Source organism: Macaca fascicularis, chromosome 12 (genome assembly GCF_037993035.2).
Source record: "Macaca fascicularis isolate 582-1 chromosome 12, T2T-MFA8v1.1".
Lineage (NCBI taxonomy): Eukaryota > Metazoa > Chordata > Mammalia > Primates > Cercopithecidae > Macaca > Macaca fascicularis.
This window is the reverse complement of record NC_088386.1, coordinates 96,450,311-96,470,790: the sequence shown is the minus strand read 5'-3', so window position 1 is coordinate 96,470,790 and position 20,480 is coordinate 96,450,311. Positions and strand designations below refer to the sequence as shown.

The 20,480-nt window shown below is 43.2% G+C and overlaps 1 protein-coding gene across 1 annotated transcript in view; it reads right to left on the bottom strand.

The window, feature by feature from the left end:
• Positions 1-798: 798 nt before the first annotated feature.
• The window catches only part of AOX4 (aldehyde oxidase 4), a 91,805-nt gene continuing 72,123 nt past the window's right edge, over positions 799-20,480 (bottom strand). Inside the window, exons 28-37 of the mRNA XM_074009671.1 lie at positions 19,400-19,627; positions 16,817-16,912; positions 15,259-15,387; positions 11,499-11,573; positions 9,933-9,985; positions 9,310-9,424; positions 9,060-9,125; positions 5,789-5,974; positions 3,707-3,874; positions 799-2,282 (exon numbers count right to left, since the gene is read on the bottom strand). Of these exons, the coding sequence (XP_073865772.1) occupies positions 2,229-2,282; positions 3,707-3,874; positions 5,789-5,974; positions 9,060-9,125; positions 9,310-9,424; positions 9,933-9,985; positions 11,499-11,573; positions 15,259-15,387; positions 16,817-16,912; positions 19,400-19,627 (1,170 nt within the window). The 3' untranslated portion in view covers positions 799-2,228. The remainder of the gene's footprint in view (positions 2,283-3,706; positions 3,875-5,788; positions 5,975-9,059; positions 9,126-9,309; positions 9,425-9,932; positions 9,986-11,498; positions 11,574-15,258; positions 15,388-16,816; positions 16,913-19,399; positions 19,628-20,480) is intronic.

Genomic DNA, 20,480 nt, shown 5'->3' with positions numbered 1-20,480 from the left:
ACTTTAACCTGAAAGCAGAAGCACAGCAAGTGTGGTAACTGCTACACATCGTTTCTCTTCTGATAAACTTTTATTAAATCCACAATGACGCATCAGTAATGATAACTAGTAACAGGCACTAGCAGTTTTGCCCAGAGTTAATGATCGAGGGCTTTTATCATTAAAAGAGTGCTTGATCATTTATGGACTCTATTGGTTAAAAAGATGGCATCTTATACTTTTAGCCCAACTCTCACTGTAATAACATTTTAGAATTGGACACACAATGATAGATATTTGTCTAAATTTGTGATATGAATTAAGTGTGTAATAGGACAGACACTCTAAATTGTCAATCTAATTTTTAAAGGCATTAGGATATTAACCCTATGTTTGAAAACTGCTATTCTTTAACACGTACTATTTTTGTGAATACTTCCCCATCCTAATTCTTCAAGTTAATAAAATGCTGCTGAAATGATCACACTTATTTTGTAAAAATGCAATTCTGTGATATCAGAGGTCTTGCCCTTACAGTCTATGAAGTATAACACTTTTGTAATTAATTTATGTTTGTGGTAAATGTGCCTTCCTATTTTACTGTTAGAAAAATATACCAGTGACCCTATTTTTGCTGTTCTGTCTGGCACAATGAATTTTTATGGGTTAGGTTCTGGGCAATCTAGATTATTGAATGAATCCAAACACTTAAAGACTGACTCTGTCTCTCTCTGTCTCCTCTCAGAATAAGAGACACAGAAAAAAATAGAATAAGAGACATGGCCTGGTGAGCCTTTTTCTTTGGAAAAAAGTCTTTCCTTTCTTTTTTTTTTTTTTGAGACGGAGTCTCGCTCTGTCGCCCAGGCTGGAGTGCAGTGGCACGATCTCGGCTCACTGCAAGCTCCACCTCCTGGGTTCACGCCATTCTCCTGCCTCAGCCTCCTGAGTAGCTGGGACCACAGGCGCCTGCCACCGCGTCCAGCTAATTTTTTTGTATTTTTAGTAGAGACGGGGTTTCACCGTGTTAGCCAGGATGGTCTGGATCTCCTGACCTTGTGATCCGCCTGCCTTGGCCTCCCAAAGTGCTGGGAGTACAGGCGTGAGCCACCGCGCCCGGCCAAGAAGTCTTTCCTTTCTACCACTCGACTTCTCTTCTCACCTGGTCTGACACACATTTACACTTATCCTTCTGTCACAAAACTACTGTTAATAGATGCAGAGCTTTCTTATCTAGCACACAGGTCCCTGACAAGTGTTTATTTATTTATTTGTGTTTTTGACACAAAAGTTTCTTTTTTTACTGTGTTTCCAAACCTCACATGGGACTAAACATCATCTCTGGTATAAGACTGCATTTCTGCAGGAAAACGCCATGTAAAATAGCTAAGAAATAACCAAAAAATAACCCTGAGGATTTTGTGCCCCTTTGATGGCAAAAGGAAGATAGTGCTGATTTCACCTTTCGGACACTAAGCCAAAACAAGGGACTCAAAAGTGATTTGAGATCATTGTTTTGATGTACTCAGCATAAACAAGATTCCCTGGCCTTCCAGGTGAGGAAGAAGTTGTACCATGGATGTGGCTCATGGCAGATGAGGACCAGTTGGAGGTTTTGGATGGTTACTTCCCAAAGCCTCTTCTAAATGGACCATGTGGGAGTGGCAGGAACCCAAGGACTGTGGTGAGTTCACAGTGCTGGAGATAGCTCTTCCCCACTCCCAAGAGCTGACGGCAAGCTTTCAACTTCACATTCTGAGACCTCACATCAGTGGCTTAGAATTGGCCAAGGTAGGGGAATTTACACCATGGAAATGGTCAAACACCATAAACCAGGGATTTGTCCATTACTAGCACACCATTGGCTTTGAGGGAATCCAATCCTCAGAGTTTTGCAGGTGGACAATTTGACTGAACTTTGGTTAGATTTCTAAAGAACAAAGCATGAATAGTCTCTCTTAAGTTGTCCCAGATTAATAAAAACTCTATCATGCTTTCAAATCATGCTGATGTAGATTTTCAGGATAATGCAAACTAAAATGAGAATTTTTGAGTTTTTGGTTCTAAGCTTCATTATACCGTTTGGTGAAAATTTGCATCCTGAAATATAATCATGTAGTGATCTAAACCACAGAGAAAACCTGAAAGATGCTAAAATTATCATTGACAGTTGGGAGCCAACCTATATTTTGTTCTGATTTGAGACTTTTAAGGTCCATCATGTATTCTTTCATTTTCTAGGAAACATAGGCTTAAGACACACGGATGGACCAAGGTGTAAATGTTGAAGGGTCATCTCTGGGAATCTAAAAAAGATCAAAAGAAGAAAGATAGTTGTTAATAAAATGTTATTATACTAAAAATGCTGTAATTAAGAAGTCAAATTATTATTATTATTTTGATACAGAATCGCTCTGTTGCCCAGGCTGGAGTGCAGTGGCACAATCCTGGCTGACTGCAACCTCCACCTTCTGTGTTTAAGCGATTCTTGTGCCTCAGCAACCTGAGTACCTGGGATTACAGGCATGCACTACCATGCCTGGCTAGTTTTTGTATTTTTAGTAGAGGCGGAGTTTCACCATGTTGGCCGGGCTGGCGTCAAACTCCTGGCCTCAAGTGATCTGCCCGCCTCAGCCTCCCAAAGTGCTGGAGTTACAGGTGTGAGCCATGATGCCTGGCCAGAAGACAATCATGTTTTTTTTTTTAAATGAACAAGTCAATGTCCATTTTATTAATATCAAAAGTATATAATTCTCATATTTGTTTCAGTCCTTGAGTCATAAACCTTCTTATCCTCATAAACTTCTTTTTGGGATAAGATGCCACTTACTCAGAAGCCCTGTAATTTTCAAGTCATAAAGTGCAATCTAATTTTATACCAAAGTCTCACTTAGGGCTACAGTAAGCAGTTCAATAGAGGACTAGGCTCAGATGCTAGTTCTGGGTATATTTTTAGCCACTGGAAAGTGGAAGTGTATTCTGTGATTACAGGCATATCAAGGTGTGCCCAGTGACTTGATATTTTCATTTATTTTTTATTAGTTTGCTTAACAAATACTTTCTGCATGATTGACCAGATCAGATATCTTAGCTAATGCAATTTGGTTACTGAGGTAATCAAAATACCACATCAGCTACATTTTGATAAAATGTTTAAAGAAGCAACCTACCATGTCCATTTGCTATTAACACTGGCTCAACTGAGTGTGTTTTTCTTTGGGGTCTGAAAGAATCAAATCATAATTTGAAGCGGCTTGCTCACTTTGCAGTTGTTAAGAAGTGCACACGGAGGCTGGGTGTAGTGGCTCATGCCTGTAACCCCAGCACTTTGGGAGGCGGAGGTGGGCGGATCACGAGGTCAGGAGTTCGAGACCAGCCTGGTGAAACCCCGTCTCTACTAAAACTACAAAAATTAGCTAGGCGTGGTGCTACATGCCTGTAATCCCAGCTACTTGGGAGGCTGAGCCAGGAGAATTGCTTGAACCTGGGAGGCAGAGGTTGCAGTGAACCAAGATCATGCTACTGCACTCCAGCCTGGGTGACAGAGCAAGACTCTGTCTTGGAAAAAAAAAAAAAAAAAAAAAGAAGAAAAAGAGCATATGAAGTGGCAGGTGAAGGCAAAATGAGAATTTTCAATGAAAAAGATGAACCCGCCCTGTAATATTGTCATGGTTATCAGATCCATACCAACAACCTGAAAGTCCATGACTACAACAGGGACCTCCCTTACCATGTCGGTGAACTGATCCACACAAGTCATCCGAATCATCTCAGGGGTTGCCGGGCTACTCAGGACGAAGGTCTTGGCTAGGCCCCTCTCTCTGCGGGCAGCAGCCACTGCGTCATATATGGCAAACAACACGGAGGACCCCAAGAACATTCCAGCCTCACCCAACCCCTGAGAGAAAAACAAAAGGCTGTCAGGAATGCATGGTTCTTTTAGGACTAATTTGTGTATACACACACACACACACACACACACACACACACACACACACACACACAGACACACACACACACATTCTTCTCTGGCTTTATAATCCTCAGAGTGGAGTGCTTCCAAATTGCCAGAATCAAATTCCCCTGCATGGTGATTTGGGTGTCCCCCTCAGAGTAGCTGGTGAAAATGCAATTTGGTTACTGAGTTAATTAAAATACCACATGATGTGAGGGGAGGGGCTACAAATGCCCATTGCCTTTGGTGCCCTGTATGATGCTCCAACTCCGGCTCCAGAACATTTGTGTCTAACTCAAGGCCAAAATGAAACAACCACAATCTTTGCAGTTGAACTTGAAAGACAGTGAGAGGTGGTTGCCTCTTTTCATGTGTGTTAACTTCGCCGGCATAGATTGGATGCTTTCGAGTTACCACTATGGTGACATTATATTTCAAATGATTCACCAGTGCTTTTTTGCACTGATTTTTCTTTTTGCTTTATTCCAGGTAGTCTGGTCTGTGATCTGTGTCCAGGGCCCTGGTGGAGGGATGAGACAAAGGCCGGAAGCAGATAAAGGCTTCCCCAGGCTTTGGTTGTTGTCAAAATTCCAGGTTCCTCTGAGGCAAATATGGAGGGAGAAAGGGGACCGATAGGCAGAGGGGTTCCTCTGAGGCCGGAAGAAGGGGTGAGAGTTGAGGGGTCTGGCTCCCTAGTTGGAGCAGAACTGGCAGGGAGGCAGCTAGACCCCAAGTGGCAGGATTGTGTGCTGTGTTGGGCCAGCTTAGAAATGCCCTTGGCCAAAGTCTGGTGTAGAAGTGGAGACAGAGACCACTCAGACAGGAAGTCTCGCCTTCCTAGCAATCGTGACCTACCCCCAGGAAAGAGGGAATACTCTGGAAATCTGAGGTTAAAGTTACCACCTGTCTGTCCAGATGTGGGCTCAGACCAGAACATAAGTTGGGGAAGCTGTGTTTTTTCTCACACTTGTATTTGAGAACCGTTTCTTGCCAAGGTCTTTATGGGCCAGTTGAAGGCCTTCTGCTCCAGGGAGCATGGCACCAACACCTCAGGTATCAATGGCTATGAACACCTCAGAGGAAAAAGTCAGGAAGAAAGTTGGTTAAAAGCCCGTTTTGACTTGGAGAGGGTGTGGAAGAGGCAGTGTCAGCAAGAACTGTGTCTAGAGGACAGGTGGGAAGGGTGCAGAAAAGCTCTGGGTGGATGGAATTTGCCTACAATGTTAGTTTATCTCACAATGGCACTTAGCCTCGTGAGCCAAGTTGTTCATTGCCTTCTTGACCCTTGTTTGATTTAGATTTGTTTCTTGATCTCTAGCAAAACATGAAGACCCGGCTTGGGCTTCTGGAGTCAGTGTCACTCTGCCACAAGCATGCTTTTCTTTTCTCTTTCTCCTTTTGGGATTTGCAGTTCAAAGGACATAGTAAATTCAGGGGATGGTTTTATAATTTCTTGAAAAAGGAGATTGTTATGGGGTGAACTGTGTCCTCCTCAAATTCATCTGGTGAAGTCCCAATCCCCAGCACGCAGAATGGGACCGTATTTACAGAGATGATTAAGTTAAAATGAGGTCATTCAGGCAGGCCCCAATCCAACATGACTGGTGTCCTTATAGGAAGAGGAAATTTGTACACAGACACACACAGAGGGAGGATCATGTGAAGAAATGGGAAGAAGATGGCTGACTACAAGCCAAGAAAAAAGGCCGTGGAGAAAACCAACCTGCCAACACCTTGGTGGCGGACTTCCAGCCTCCAGAACTGTGAGAAAATAAATCGTTGTTATTTAAACCACCTGGTCTGTGGTATTTTGTTATGGCAGCCACAGCCAACTAACACAGAGGTTTAAGTTCTTACCTTGGATGAGTAGATGGCTATGGGATTTTGGGAACGCACCAAAGTGACATAGAACTCTTCTGGTATCTCAGTGACGGTGGGGATTTTGTAGTCATCTGGACTCCGAGAATAAAGCACACCTTCTGGGGAGTATTTCAGTTCTTCTATGGTATAGAATCCCATGCCTTGAATAAATGCTCCCTCAACCTACAGCCAAAAAATTCACAGGTTATAGGATATAACTTGATATTGGTTGAATAAATATTACAGTGTGAATAAATGTGGAGCTCTGGATCATAAGAAGCCATTCTTTTTTTTTTTTTTTTTGAGATGGAGTCTTGCTCTGTCGCCCAGGCTGGAGTGCAGTGGCGAGATCTTGGCTCACTGCAACCTCCGCCTTCCAGGTTCAAGCAATTCTTTTGCCTCAGCCTCCTAAGTAGCTGAGATTACAGGCGCCCGCCACCACACCCTGCTAATTTTTGTATTCTTAGTAGAGATGGGGTTTCACCATGTTGGTCAGGCTGGTCTCGAACTCCTGACCGTGTGATCCGCCCTCCTCAGCCTCCCAAAGAGCTGGGATTACAGACGTGAGCCACTGTACCCAGCCAGTAAGCCATTTTTGAAAGCCATTTTTGAACTGGTGCCCGCAACCTTGCTTGGCCTCATCCTTGGGTACCCCACACTCCGGGTGCCTGACATTGGCTACGTTCCTGCTAATTCTCCAAACCTACCAGCTTCTTTCTCATCTCTGAGTCTTGGTAAATGCAGTTTCTCCTGACAGTCTTCACCCCTTCCCACCTCAACTTGTCCACCTGGCACACTCCTATTCCTCTTCCACGTTTCAGCTAAAGGATTAGGGCCCCTCTGGTATCTTAAGATCCTCCCAGCACTCCCTGGCTGGATTTAGGAACTGCTTCCTCCAGGCTCACTGCACCCGGAACACACTCCTGCCTGTGGCGGAGCTTGGAGGGCTTTTCATTGTTCACCTCTCACTCTCACTCTCCTCCTCTCTCCCACTAGCTTATGAGCATCTCAGGCTTGGCTTTCTTATATTCTGTTCTTAGCATGGTGCCTGGCACATAGGTTCTCCATAAATGTCTATAGAAGTAGGTGAAAAAGAAGTTAACATTGAGGGAATACGACATAGAATAAATAGAATTAGGACACTGTAATTCACTATAATATCTGGATTTCTTGACTTTTTTCCCCTCCTCTCCCCTCCCCTCCCCTCCCCTCCCCTCCCCTCCCCTTCCCTTCCTTCCTTTCTTGAGATGGAGTCTTGTTCTGTCACTCAGGCTGGAGTGCAGTGGTTCGATCTTGGCTTATTGCAACTGCCGCCTCCCAGGTTCAAGTGATTCTCCTGCTCAGCTTCCCAAGTAGCTGAGACTACAGGTGTGTGCCACCACGTCCAGCTAATTCTTTTATTTTTTTCAGTAGAGATGGGGTTTCACTATGTGTTGACCGGGCTGTTCTCAAACTCCTGACCTCAGGTGATCCACTCACATTAGCCTCCCAAAGTGCTGGGATTATAGGTGTGAGCCACTGTGCCCAGCTGACTTTTCTTTATGTTACTAAGAAGAGTAGATCATGCTAAACAGGGTAGATTGGAAGAAATAACTGTATTTATTAAAAGCCATGATGAGCTCTATTTACATACTTTTATGCTCCAGGAAAAAGGTTGCTTTTAAAGCAACCTTTAAAAAAAAATTGGAGCGTTCACAAATTGGAAAGTTAAAGTTTCCATTTTATTAAAACACAAAATGTAGGAATAAGGTAAGTAAATTTAAATGCTAAATTTGGAAATAGCAATGCGTGTCTCTAAAGGAATAGATCAAAGCCCAAGAGATTCAGCCTAACACACTTCTGGTTTTCTTTCCTTTTCTGATGGGGCAAATGTGCGGTTTCCTGATCATCTTCCTTTTTGCCGTTGCTTAAGCAATAACAAGGCAGGAATTAGCTGGGAGGAGGGGAAGAGAAATGGGGAGAGGAGGTAGGGCCTGGGGCTAGCAGTAGTTCTCAAACTTACAGGCTTAAGAGCAATTTTCACCTAACAAAATTGTGCTAGGCCATAACAGCCTGGCACAGTTATGATGGAGTATGTCTGGGCCTGGGGTGGGCCCAGGAATTCGTGTTTCCAATAAGCATTACAGGTGCTTCTGTTGCAGTGTCTAAGGGCCATATTTTGAGAAACACTGGGGGACCAATCAAATTGTTCCTTGTAAAGCCCATCAGCCCAGCTAGCGAGGTAAACCAATCTCTTAGGACCTAGGATGGTGAGAAGCTGCTGGCAGATGAAAGCACCGTATGTCAGAGTTTGATGCCAGGTTATTCAACTGCTCCCAATTGCTACTCAGGTGCAGACTGTGGACCAGCTGTCTTGGCCTCACCTGGGAGCTGGTTAGCAGGTCTAGGATGAGCCAATGCGGCTGGTCTGTTGGCCCCATTTTGAGTAACAGGGCTAGAAAAAAGCAAGGCTATGCCAACAGCTGGGAAGATTTCAACGCCAAGTTTAAAAAGACTTTCAGTGAGTTAATTTTATTTATTTGCAAGATAAAAATCAGAATTAAATTCAGCAAGCGGGGGAAATTGTGTTTAAACATTTTTTTTCTTAAATTTCTGTAAGTTGTATAGTCTGTTTAAACTCAATACTAATATGAACACTAATGTAACTATTTTATCGATGTAATGTTCTAATTATGAACATATCAATGCTAATTGAAGAAAATTTGGAAAACACAGAGAATCATAAAGCAGAATAAATCATATATATTCCTGCCATGTAGGTAAACCATTAACTTTTTCTTGAATTTACTTTCAGTATTTTATCTATGTGTGTGTATGTATGTGCATAACATACAATATGTATTACAGAATACTTGCACTTGATATGAACAAGGTTTGGAGCATGGCGGGGCGCGGTGGCTCATGCCTGTAATCCCAGCACTTTGGGAGGCCGAGGCGGAAGGACTGCTTGAGGCTAGGAGTTCAAGACCAGCCTGGCCAACATGGTGAGACCCCCATTTCTACTAAATACGCAAAAATTAGCCAGGTGTGGTGGTGGGCACCTGCAATCCCAGCTACTCAGGAAGCTGAGGCAGGAGAATCACTTGAACCCGGGAGGCTGAGGTTGCAGTGAGCTGAGATTACGCCACTGCACTCCAGCCTGGGTGACAGAGTGAGACTCCATCCCCCCAAAAAGGTTTAGAGCATGTTGGAAAATAGTATTCTGAATGAATAGCTGCTAAATGGGATTGAGCAAAAGTCCCTGTGGGGTGGTTCTGGAATCACACACCTGTCCAATATCCAGGGCTGGGTTTATGCTGAAAGCGGCATCCATGAAGATGTCGGTCCTAAGAAGCTGTGCCAGAGAAAATAGATAATGGAAAATATTACTTGTTTAAAATAGATGTTTACTAAAATTATATACCCGTCCCTACTTTTTCCTTGGGAGGATCAAGTTTATTGTTATTTACAACATTGATTATTCTTTACAGTGTTAGTGTTTACACTGAAGATGGTGGAATAGAAACATCAGTCTTTACCTTATGAGCCCCCGTGAGACAGTCGACTTCAACCTCAGAACAGGCTGCTCCATAAACATAATACGGGTAAGCATTACCCTCCCCCTTCTCCCAGTCCATATTTGTCTGGTAGCCTCTGAGAAGAGAAATCAGGAGTGAGGAGAAGAGGCACTTTCACCACTCGTGGTTGGATCACCCCAAGGTGCGGAATCTTGGAAATGAGCAAAGCAGAAGGGCTGACCCACAGGGGCTACAGGCAGCGTCTGCACCCAGTGGCTGCAGGCCTCCCCACCTTCTCCTGCAAGGATCATGAGGTCAGGGCCGCAAGGCTCCACCAAAGACACGGGGAGAAGACCAGCCGGTATTGGACCCCTGCCCTCCAGTGCACAGTTCCTGGGATGGGCCAGGGCATGTAGAGACAGCTATGGTGTCCCTCTGGGCTGCCGAACAGCTGCTGCCTCTGGATAGTCCCCAGCCCCTGGCCCTCCCCTAGATCTCCTTCCCTACCCTCCATGATCCCATGACTAAGGGGTTAACACCGGGCACAGTAGAGCTCCGGCACTATCTGGACATCTGTCCAGACTGATGAGTGTGCATCACCCCTGCCCAAGTGTAGTTTAAACCAAAGTAAAAATGCCCTTTACTTGAAATATCCAGTAGCTGAGAGACTGATGGATTTTTCAAAGGCTTTTGCAATCTGAAAGAGATGATGAGTTACAAAAAAATATAAATTTGGGGCAAGTAATGGAAATGCCTTCCATGCTGGGCTTGCCCTCTCTTGTTTGTCCCAAGTTCTGCACCCACACTTCCCTGCAGCGAGACTTAGGCCTGGATGCAAGCTACAGGTCATGCTTTTCAAGGGAGGTTCTTAAGGGCAGCTGCTAGCTGTACTCTGGGACTCTGTGTTTTGTAGGGCTGCTGCACAGTGTAAAGTTTATTACTTTTCACACTTTTCGACTTTTTTTAATTTTTAAATTTTTTAAAATTTTTTGAGACAGGGTCTCGCTCTCTCCCAGACTGGAGCGAAATGGCTGGATCTCGGCTCACCACAACCTCCACCTCCCAGGCTCAAGGGATTCTCCTCCCTCAGTCTCCCGAGTAGCTGGGACTACAGGACGTGCCACTACTACCTGGCTAATTTTTGTATTTTTAGTAGAGATGGGGTTTCACCATGTTGGCCAGGCTGGTCTTGAATTCCTGACCTCAAATGATCCACCCGCCTCAGCCTCCCAAAGTGCTGGAATTATAGGTGTGAGCCACTGTGACCGGCCACTTTTTCGCTTTTTAAATTAGGAGAGGGCTAGGCTATATTTAGGTACTTCTATATAGGTATGTACATAGGCATTTTTACCCTGCTTTGTTCCCAAATAATTTGGCTGTCTCAATATATGATTATGTCTGTTTTCCTGCTGGAGTAAACTGTGCAGGAGTGGGGAATAATAATCAAGATGGTAATAATAACTATTATTATTAGAAATTCAATAATCCTTTGATCTTAGGATGACTATTATCTCCATTGTACAGGTAAGAAAACTCCATGATCCTGAGGCTATGGTCTGAATGTTTGTGTTTGCTCAAAATTCTTATGTTGAAATCTCAATCCCCCAGGGTGATGGTATTAAGAGGTGGGGTCTTTGGGAGGTGATTAGGTCAGGAGGGCAGAGCCCTAATGAATGAGTTTAGTTAGTGACTTCGTAAAAGACGCCCTGGAGAGCTACCTTGCCCCTTCCATCCTGTGAAAACACAGCGAGAAAGCCCCATCTGTGGACCAGGGAATGAGCCCTCACCAGACACCAAATCTGCAGAGGCCTTATCTTGGACTTCCCAGCCTCCAGAACTGTGAGAAATGAATTTCTGTTGTTTATAAGCCACCCAGCCTACAGCCCTTTTTTTTTTTTTTAACAGCAGCCAGACAGACTCAGATGGGGTAAGTGACTTGCCCCAGTGGTGACAAAACAGGGACAGCAGCCCTAGGTGTGCCTTACTTTAGAGCCCATCCTGCTCTTATGCTTAGTGAGAAACAAGGCTCTGAAATAAAGCCGGGTTTCAATGTATACAGTCATCTCTTTTACCCTTTTGAAAAAATAGAACTAAATGCCAGTACATGCTTTGTTTCTTGAAGGGGCACTGCCCATCAGCCCATGCGTCTAGGACTGTTTCCTATCTGGATGTAGTTGCCTTTCTGGAAAGGGATAATGTAGAGAACTCACCCAATCCTCCCATTTTCCTTTAGGGTTTTTCCTGATGATGGGATGAAGATGGGCCATAAGAGTTTGGCAGGCATTCTAAAAATAAACATTTGAAATAATGTCAGAAATAAAAGGCACAAGGAATAGCAAAATGTTAACTCTTTCAACTGATTCAAATGCAGACCATCAGTTTGGTGAACCTGCTTCCTAGTCATCTAGGCGGGGTTTCCTAAACTTAAGTAACACATGGAATCTCTTCAAAGGAAAACACATTCCGTGAATACTGCAGTGTTGATTTAAAATTATTTTTATTATAATGTTGTAATATATGCTAACATGAAGCTGGGTAGAGTCTCCTTAGAGTTGTAGCTCTTTTATAACTAGAAAACAAAAACATAATCACAGAGTGTATGCACCCATCTACATGCCAATAAAACTCAAAATAACAACATTAATTTAGTTGATCGATGATGTTGTTTTCTGGAGCTAAATTGCTGCTTGGAATGTGGAAAAAGTATTGACTGCTGTGGCACAGGCACTTTGGCGTTTGACATGCCTATTATGTGCTAGTGGATGGATCAATTTTCTCCCCACTCTTCTTCTTACTGAAATCACCCCTATATTCTTTTGCATTTTATTTCTTGCCATTGTCCGCTCTCCACGGGGCAAGAAAACATCATTTACATACGAAGTCCATCTCTGCTCTTGTTGCTTTGGCACAAAGCATACTCTTGGTCCCAAATGTGGACAGAGATCTCACAGCAATATTCAGTTATAAAGCAGTCATTTGGATGATACGAAATATACCTGTACTTACTTTAAGTTTTAAAGGTTTATCATTAAAACGAACATAAAAATTATTGAAGTAAAACCTTGGATTCCTGAGATTACACCTGCTGACTCCTGAGTGTCTGTGAACCCCAGCATGGCTTCCACTTGTAATTCCAGTATAAATCCATTCAGATCTCTGCTTTTACTCATTCATCTCAGCCTCAGAATGAGACCCCATCTCAAAAAAAAACCAAAAATAACAACAACATACCAAAAAACCCCTCAGCTTCTGCTGTATGTTTCTTTTGAAAATCTGATGTGATTGTTGGCTGAAAAAAAATCTAGAAACTTGGGTTGCTGAGAGTCTTGGTGAGCCTTGAAAGCTCTTCATAATCAACCCACCATGCCAGCCCATCGAGGACCTGCAGGCTATCTGAAGACACACAGAGGACTAGTCTTCACCCTTTGCATTCCAAGGAGTGCTCTCTCAATGTGCAGGGTGCATTTCTGCCCAAGCCAGACGGAAGCCAGTGTACAGAAAGCCTTCTGTTCCCTTTAAAGTTTTCCCACATCTACATTTTTGGACTCCAGATGAAGAATTTTACTTTGTTTCAGAGGTGGCTTGGCAATGTTCACATAGTCCTAAAAGAATTTTTCATGTCGTAATTTGAACTCTATCCATTGTAAAAACAATCTTATTCTTACATGCATTTTTTTGTTTTTTTGGTGCAACCATCACCACTATCTGTTTCTAATACTTTCTTATCAACCCCAAAAGAAACTCTAAAACCATTAAGCAATAATTCCCTCCTGGACCCTACAACCTGGTCCCTCCCTCCAGCTCCTCTGACCTCTAATCTCCAGGTTTGAAAAGGAACTCATCTATAAGGCCTTCCTGCAAAGGGTGAAGTGCCTCAATAGAAAGAGACTGGAGGGGACTTGGCGCTCAGGGTGGAGCTGGGGCAGGGCACAAGAGGCTAAAGCCAGAGGAGAGGCCCTGCCCATGCCCAAGATGCCCGGGAGGGACTCTCAGAAGGCATCAGAGGTAACATGGCCAGATCACACTGATGCCAGCCAGGTAAGGTCTTTTCTGCTTTTTACCTCTATGCCCTTCTCTCCTCTGACTTTACAGGGGTCTGAAAAGTAGGTTAAGAAGCTGGAGGGGAGCGCAAAAAGTACAGGGAGGGAGTTGGGGAGAAGCCACCCCCACCCCCTTTCTACCTGCAGACCCTGATGGGAGGTAGCAGAGACACTGCAATTTGAAGTACATTTTGGAATTTTGGACTAGACATTTTAATTATTGAAATGAGGTTATTTCTGTGAATAAAAGTCATCCATGGAGTTTTAATGATCTTAGAGTAAATAGAAAGCTCTAGGCAGATATTATTCAGGGGAAAGAAAGAGAAAGCCCACAGAGGGAACTTGAACCAACCTTGGCAGGAGAAGGCGTGAAGCTGTTTCCTGCAGCGTGCCTTGGAGTGTCACATGGCACTCTTCACAGTAACAGTTTGTGGCAGAATGTGAGCTTGGGCTCTTTGGATTTTGTCCTGTTTCATTTATTGCTATACCCCTAGTGCTTAGAATAGGATCTGACACCTGGTAAGCCTCAGTAAATGTTTGTTAAACCCATGTTGAATTAATAAAATAATTGTGAAGTCATACAAATATATGACTTTCATATGATGGCTCATCAAAAAGCATCATAAAATACGGAAAATTTTCAAAACATATTTTTGTTTCCTCATTTTTTTGGGTGTCCCTGTCTTCCCATGCCTGAGATCATAGCTAGTTGTTTATTGGGTGTCTCTTTGCATCGTGTGCTTGCAAGCCAATTAACATCTGGATGAAAGGTGACAAAATGGACTCAGTCATTTACATGGTTTTATCAAACTTTGAGTTTTCCAGAGCATTTTCCTTGAGCAGGTTTCTCTACTGCAAAACTTCTCAGAGCCTTTAATATGCAATATGCCTTGGTGGTGGCTCACGCCTGGAATCCCAGCACTTTGGAAGGCTGAGGCGGGTGGATCACCTGAGGTCATGAGTTTGAGACCAGCCTGGCCAACATGGTGAAACCCCATCTCTACTGAAAATACAAAAATTAGCCAGGCCTGGTGGCAAGTGCCTGTAATCCCAGCTACTTGGGAGGCTGGGGCAGGAGAATCGCTTGAACCTGGGAGGTGAAGTCTGCAGTGAGTTGAGATTGCACCACTGCACTCCAGCCTGGGCAACAGAACGAGACTCCATCTCAAAAAAAAAAAAAAAAAAAAAAGTGCAATATGCCTTAGAAGCCTCTATGAGTGGGATGTAGTAAGCTTGCAACAGTTTCCAAATCTGTTGACTGTAGAATTCTTCGTTTTTTCCACCAAGCATTTCATGGGACCACTATCCCAAGGAGCATACTTTGGGAAGCCATGGTTCATATGATATATGAATATATTTCATAGGCTCAAAGCTTCTCTTTTCATCCAGGTGCTTGCCATTTTGTGGAGATGGTCTCTATGGGTGACTAATGGCCAATCAATAGTTTTCTAGTGGAGAGGAAGGTAGTGGTGGTGGCTTTACTCTATAACCCCTGTAATCTGCCCAGCAATTCTATGAGGTGGGTGGTGTTCATATCTCCAGTTTTGCAAAAGAGGAAACAGATACCTAGAGAGGTTAATGACTGGCCTGAGCCCTTTGTGGAACCAGGATGGGATAACCCTGCATTGCTCTGGTATGCTGCGGTGAGAGAAGATAGAGAGTCTCAGATAAGACGAAGGGAGGTTGCTGAAGGTGCAGGTTTTCACATGCAACAGAACATTAGCTATAAAAACAGCTCAGCATGGCAGGAGGAGCACTAAATGGGAGCCTCAGAAAACCTGATGCAGAGCTTTGGCTCTGTCAGTCATTAGCCAAATGTCCTAGAACTTGACCTTTCTTGGCCTCGGTTTCATCTTCCACAAAAGAAAGGATGGGACAATGTTCTTTCCAGCACTGTCTTTGAGTTACTGGGAAATGAAAGAAAAGTCACCTGCACAGCCTTTCCATTGATGTCTGTCCCCATTGATCCCGACGTGAAGACGCCATTGGGCACTGTGACTGTGCTTGTTTCAGACAGGTGTATGTATGACTGGGGGATATTGAGTTCGTGACTAGCCCCCTGCCAGAATCAGAAGAAAAACATTTATTGCATGGACTTTAAGCCTCTCCCCCAAATTAAAAGTTACAGTCTTTTGAGAACTGAGTATAAACCTGGCTATTCTTCTATGGAGACAAACATTTTAGCTGGTATCTTGAGTTTATATGTAGATTAGTGCACTAGAAGACTTTAAATGGCACTGTTAAAGATACACTCCTTTTCAGAGACATGTGGCCAACCAATGCCTTCTTTTAATGCCACTCTCATGGAAGCCATGTGTCAGGATGTTCACTCTGGGACATCTGGTGTAGTAAGACAGGTGCAGGCAAGCTTGAGGCCCTTGTCTTAATGTTTCACCTTCGTCTTCTCCTTGTTGTTTACAGATAATTTAACAGATTATGTTTCCTTCATGGGACATTTTGGAGGCATAAGGGTTTTGTTGTGAAGAAGCAAGATATATTCAAAGAAGACCCTGTGGGTTTATGTGATTTCCTAATTCCAAGTATACTATTAAATAATATGCTTTCCTTAAAGAAAATGTCTTCTCTCTAGCTCTCTTTGGGAGTGAAGCTTTGTTTCCCATGCACGTTTTTTAATCAAATGTCTTATTTCACATTTAAAAAAAGGGGAAATTTCTTATTTCACATTTTAAAAAAGGGCAAATTTCTGAATGCAGTAATCTCTCGCTCTTTCAACCATATTTGAAACATTGTCTTAAATTGGCACACATAAGGGCCAGTCATGTAATGTTCCTAAGTAGATTGTTAATTCTAAGAGCATAATTTTTTATCCTACTAAATGCATTCACTTCTAATTGAGGATTTGGATGAACACAGTATTGCTCTGAGCAGTTGCCAGAAAGCTTACAAGTATCTTATCTTTGAAATCTGGAATCACATTTTTCAGAAGACCTGTGGACTTGATTCTGTTGTATGCAGGAAGAACAATAGAAAATATTTCCTTAATTCTAGGCCGAGCATGGTGGCTCATGTCTGTATTCCTTGCACTTTGGGAGGCAGAGGGGGGTGGATTGCTTGAGCTCAGGAGTTCAAAACCAGCCTAGGTAACATGGTGAGACCCTGTCTCTACAACAAATACAAAAATTATCTGGGTGCACTATAGGTGGTGCACAGCTATAGTCCCAGCTACTCAGGAGGCTGAGATGGGAGAACTGCTTGAGCCCAGGAGGTTGAGGCTGCAGTGAGCTGTGATTGTGCCAATGCACTCACTCCAGCCTGGGCAACAGAGTGAGACCCTGTCTTAAAAAAATAATAATTTCCTCATCCTAACACTTATTTCCCTCACTCCCCTGCATTTTTGCCTTCCTAAAGTCACAAGTCTTACAATTGACTTGTGCATTTAGTGTGATGGCATTTCTCAAGAAAAAGTTGTTAGGTTGAATGTAACAAGCATATTCTTCTATATTGGAGAAGACAGACACTGATCTCACCTGAATCATTTTGGTATATAGGCCTTGTCCCAGTTCACAGCCACCATGAGTCACCAAGACAGAGCCATCTAGATAGATGTGAACGAGAGCTGCCGCCTGGAGGGAAATAATTATACCAGTTTGGAAATTGATACAGCCAAATGTTGTCGTGAGTGTAGCCTAGGCTGCTGGATGAACAATCTTGTTTCATTAAGCCAATCTTTTATTTTTTCTTTTACAATTTAAATATCTTTATTTCATTAAAAATATTCCAGAGAATATTATATTATTCTGGAGAAGAAAGCTATTATTAGTGGCTACAGACAACCTCTTGCAAGGCTTCAAAACCATCAATGTAGATAGATGAATGTGTTTATCGCCCATCACTCCCATCTTCTGCCTACTGGAGGTCTTGTGTGGTTGCCTTGGGAGCTGCCTCTCCAAAGCCCCGACCCACAGACATTTTATAATTCTTCCCTCCTTGGGTATGAAAATTAATTTTAAAGCAAATATAACTCACATGAGTACATTTACAGGCACAGCCTCTTCTTGCTACTAGAGGAACTGGAAGAACCTTGAGGTGTTTTAATGGTTTCCAAACACTGATCTTTTAGAATCACATGGCTGGGGTCCCATTCTGGAGATTCCAATTTGGTGGCAGGAATGACAGGTTGGAGGTGAATTCCAAATACCCATTTTTTTTTTTAAAGCTCCCAGGTGATCTTAATGATTGGCCAGATTTGGGATCCACTGATTCGTCCAAATTCTTTACTTTGCACATGGGGAAGAGAAGCCTAGAGAGGGGGAGACTTGGTAAAACTCAGCTGTCTGATTTGTGGTAAAATCAGGACTGGAGCCCACAGCTCCTAACTTGAGCCCAGTGATCTTGGCGACCATGCCATGCTGCCTTTCAAACTAATTGCTGTTGTCCATCTCTGGGGCTGGGGGTTCTGATTGAAGAATCTATAGAATGTGCATGTGGCTCCAGGGATCAGACGGCAGGAAGAAGGAGGCTGGCTACGTAGGGTGGTTCTGCAAGTGGCTGGAATCTTTCTTTAGAGCAATCCCCATCATATGCTCATGCACGTGGCCAGGATCCTACTTCCTTGTTGATGCCTGTACCCCTGCCACCACGCATTCAAATATCAACGAACTCATCTCTTCCAGTCTCCAGAATATGACACTGTATTTGCAGAATCATTAAGTCCTCTACAAGAACTTTTAAACTTTGTGTTTTCACCTCCAAGACAATCTAACAAGAGTAGTGGATGATCCTGTATAAATGGGTATTGCCACTTGCTTTCAGATACCATGCTAGATTTTATGTTGATAATTATATAAGCACCAAGTACGACTACTTTAATTGATGGAGCATATTAGAGCCAAGAGGTGAGACAGTGACCCACAGACTTTTAGAATTAAAAACTTCACAATGACTTGTGAAGCAGCAGCCAGAGCCATTATCTTTTTCTTTTTTTTTTTGAAGACGGAGTCACCGCACCCCGCCCAGAGCCATTATCTTTTTGTGAGTGAGGATTTGGTTTTAGAAAAGCAGCATCATTCACCGTGTTACATTAATGTTATTTTGAATGCTACTGGCATTAATAGATTATTTTTACTTATTTTGCAAATTTGCTTGTGTTTTATAAAGGCAGGAGCAAAAGAAGCTTATTCTTTGGTTTTTGGTTATATATAGCTGACGAACATTAACATAAATAATTTAAGCAACTTTTGAGAGTCCACAAAAAGGTTCTTCTTAAAGGGGGTCTCAGTGTTACTCTGGCTTGAGAAGTACTACCTGGGGGAAAGATGGACACCTGCTCCAGGAAGTGCAGTGCTCATGGCCTTTCCCCCACTCCTTGTTTGGCTTCCTACCTTGTTAGTGGACTCTGGGGAAGGGTGTGCACAGGAAGTAATTTGGTAAGAGACAGCTTGGGCATACCTCATTCACACCGTGAAGGGGTTGTGCGTTCTTTCCTTTGCATGGGTTTGATTATGGGAACATTTCAGAGATTAATAGGAGTAGAAAAAGAATAAAAGAATCAGACACTGAACACCACACACACACACACACACACACACACACACACACACACACACACACACAGAAACAAACTAGTTATGGTGAAACTAAAAAGGAGGCTGGGTAGTCACTGAGCCTCATTATAGTAGCTCCAAGTTTCCAAGTTTTTGAGTCGTGTAGCTCTGTCTGTTCTCATGTGGTTTTGAAAACTGTCTTCAGATTACCCTGCTGCTCTCACTAAGGAACTAGGAAAGAGAAAGCGACCCTCTTGTTACTCCCACTTTTCTCATAAATTTGGCCCCATATCCCAATACCCATGTTTGGGGCCCTTCTATACCAGCCCAGAACCCCTGGGCTGGACTTTACTGTTGATTGCTTCCAGTGTGACCACCAGGTCTGCCCTGGCACTTGTGATCCCCAATGCTTGCCTAAACCCACTCTGTTACCTGCTAAGGAAACTGCCCCACTTCTTTTGTCTGTCCCCAGAGGGGATCATCCCTTGTTGCACATGATTGATCTTCTCAGGCAGCAGGTCATTTGGAAAAAAGCTTTTGCTCAGAAGACATCTCTCCCAGTCTCACCTGATTGTAGTAAGCTGTGGGGATCCCAATGCAAAATTTCATGGGCACTATGGCAAGTCCCCTCTTCTTCCAGTAATTCTTTTTGTTAAATTCCTCTGCGGCCAGTTTCCTAGTATAGAATGAAGATTTCTCCAGACATTCTTTCCAGCATCTTCGCAATGGCTCTGGATTAAATGTCTGCTTAAAGGCTGTTTTGCTAATTCTCTTATACATGTTTATTTCTTTAACCTGAAAGATGATAAAATAAAATGGATTTTAGGGATAGAAGCTTGTTTCACATGTGCAGTATGTGTTTTTGTTATATGCCTGATATGCAGAAAGTCTTTCTAAAGAAAGAAAACTATTTTAATGGCTATAAATATGCAAGTGCAAGTGTACATGTATAAACATCAGAGTAATAATAAAAACAGTATAAACTACTCTTGAGCATTCCATATGCACCAGGCTCTAGACTAAGTGTATTATCTAGTTAACATCACAATCACCCTGAGAAATAGTAGGTTCCAACCATTGTGAACTCTGTCACAAGTTTGTCAGTGGTGAGACAAAATTCTCCTGATTCAAAATCCTTTTACACCCACACAATGTTGCCTCTTTCTTAACTGTTCTCAAATTAGCTCCCCAAAGCCTTGAATTGTGGCAAAATATCTGCACAAATGGCTGTAACCATTCTGTGCTCTCTGTCCCCTGGGTGGCTTCATACTGATTCTAAAGCGTGGCTTGCTCTAGCCAATGGGACAGTAAGTATGTGCGGTGGACAGAGATTTGAAAAGCACTTGTACACCAGGGCTTACCACGTTCTTGCTGTTCATGGCAGCTCTGTGACCACCACCACAAGAACGAATCTGGGCTGGCATACTGGAGGGTAAGAGACTCTGTGACGTGGAGATGTGCCTTCCCGACTGAGGCATCCTAGACGAACCAGCGTGATGACCACCAGACACGTCAGTGAAGCTACCTTAGACCATGAAGCTCCAGTTGCTCTCACCCAGACCAGAAGAGCTACCCAGCTGACCCACAGAATCATCAAAAATACTGTTGTTTTTTAAGTTTTGTGGTTGACTTACCACATAGCAAAATC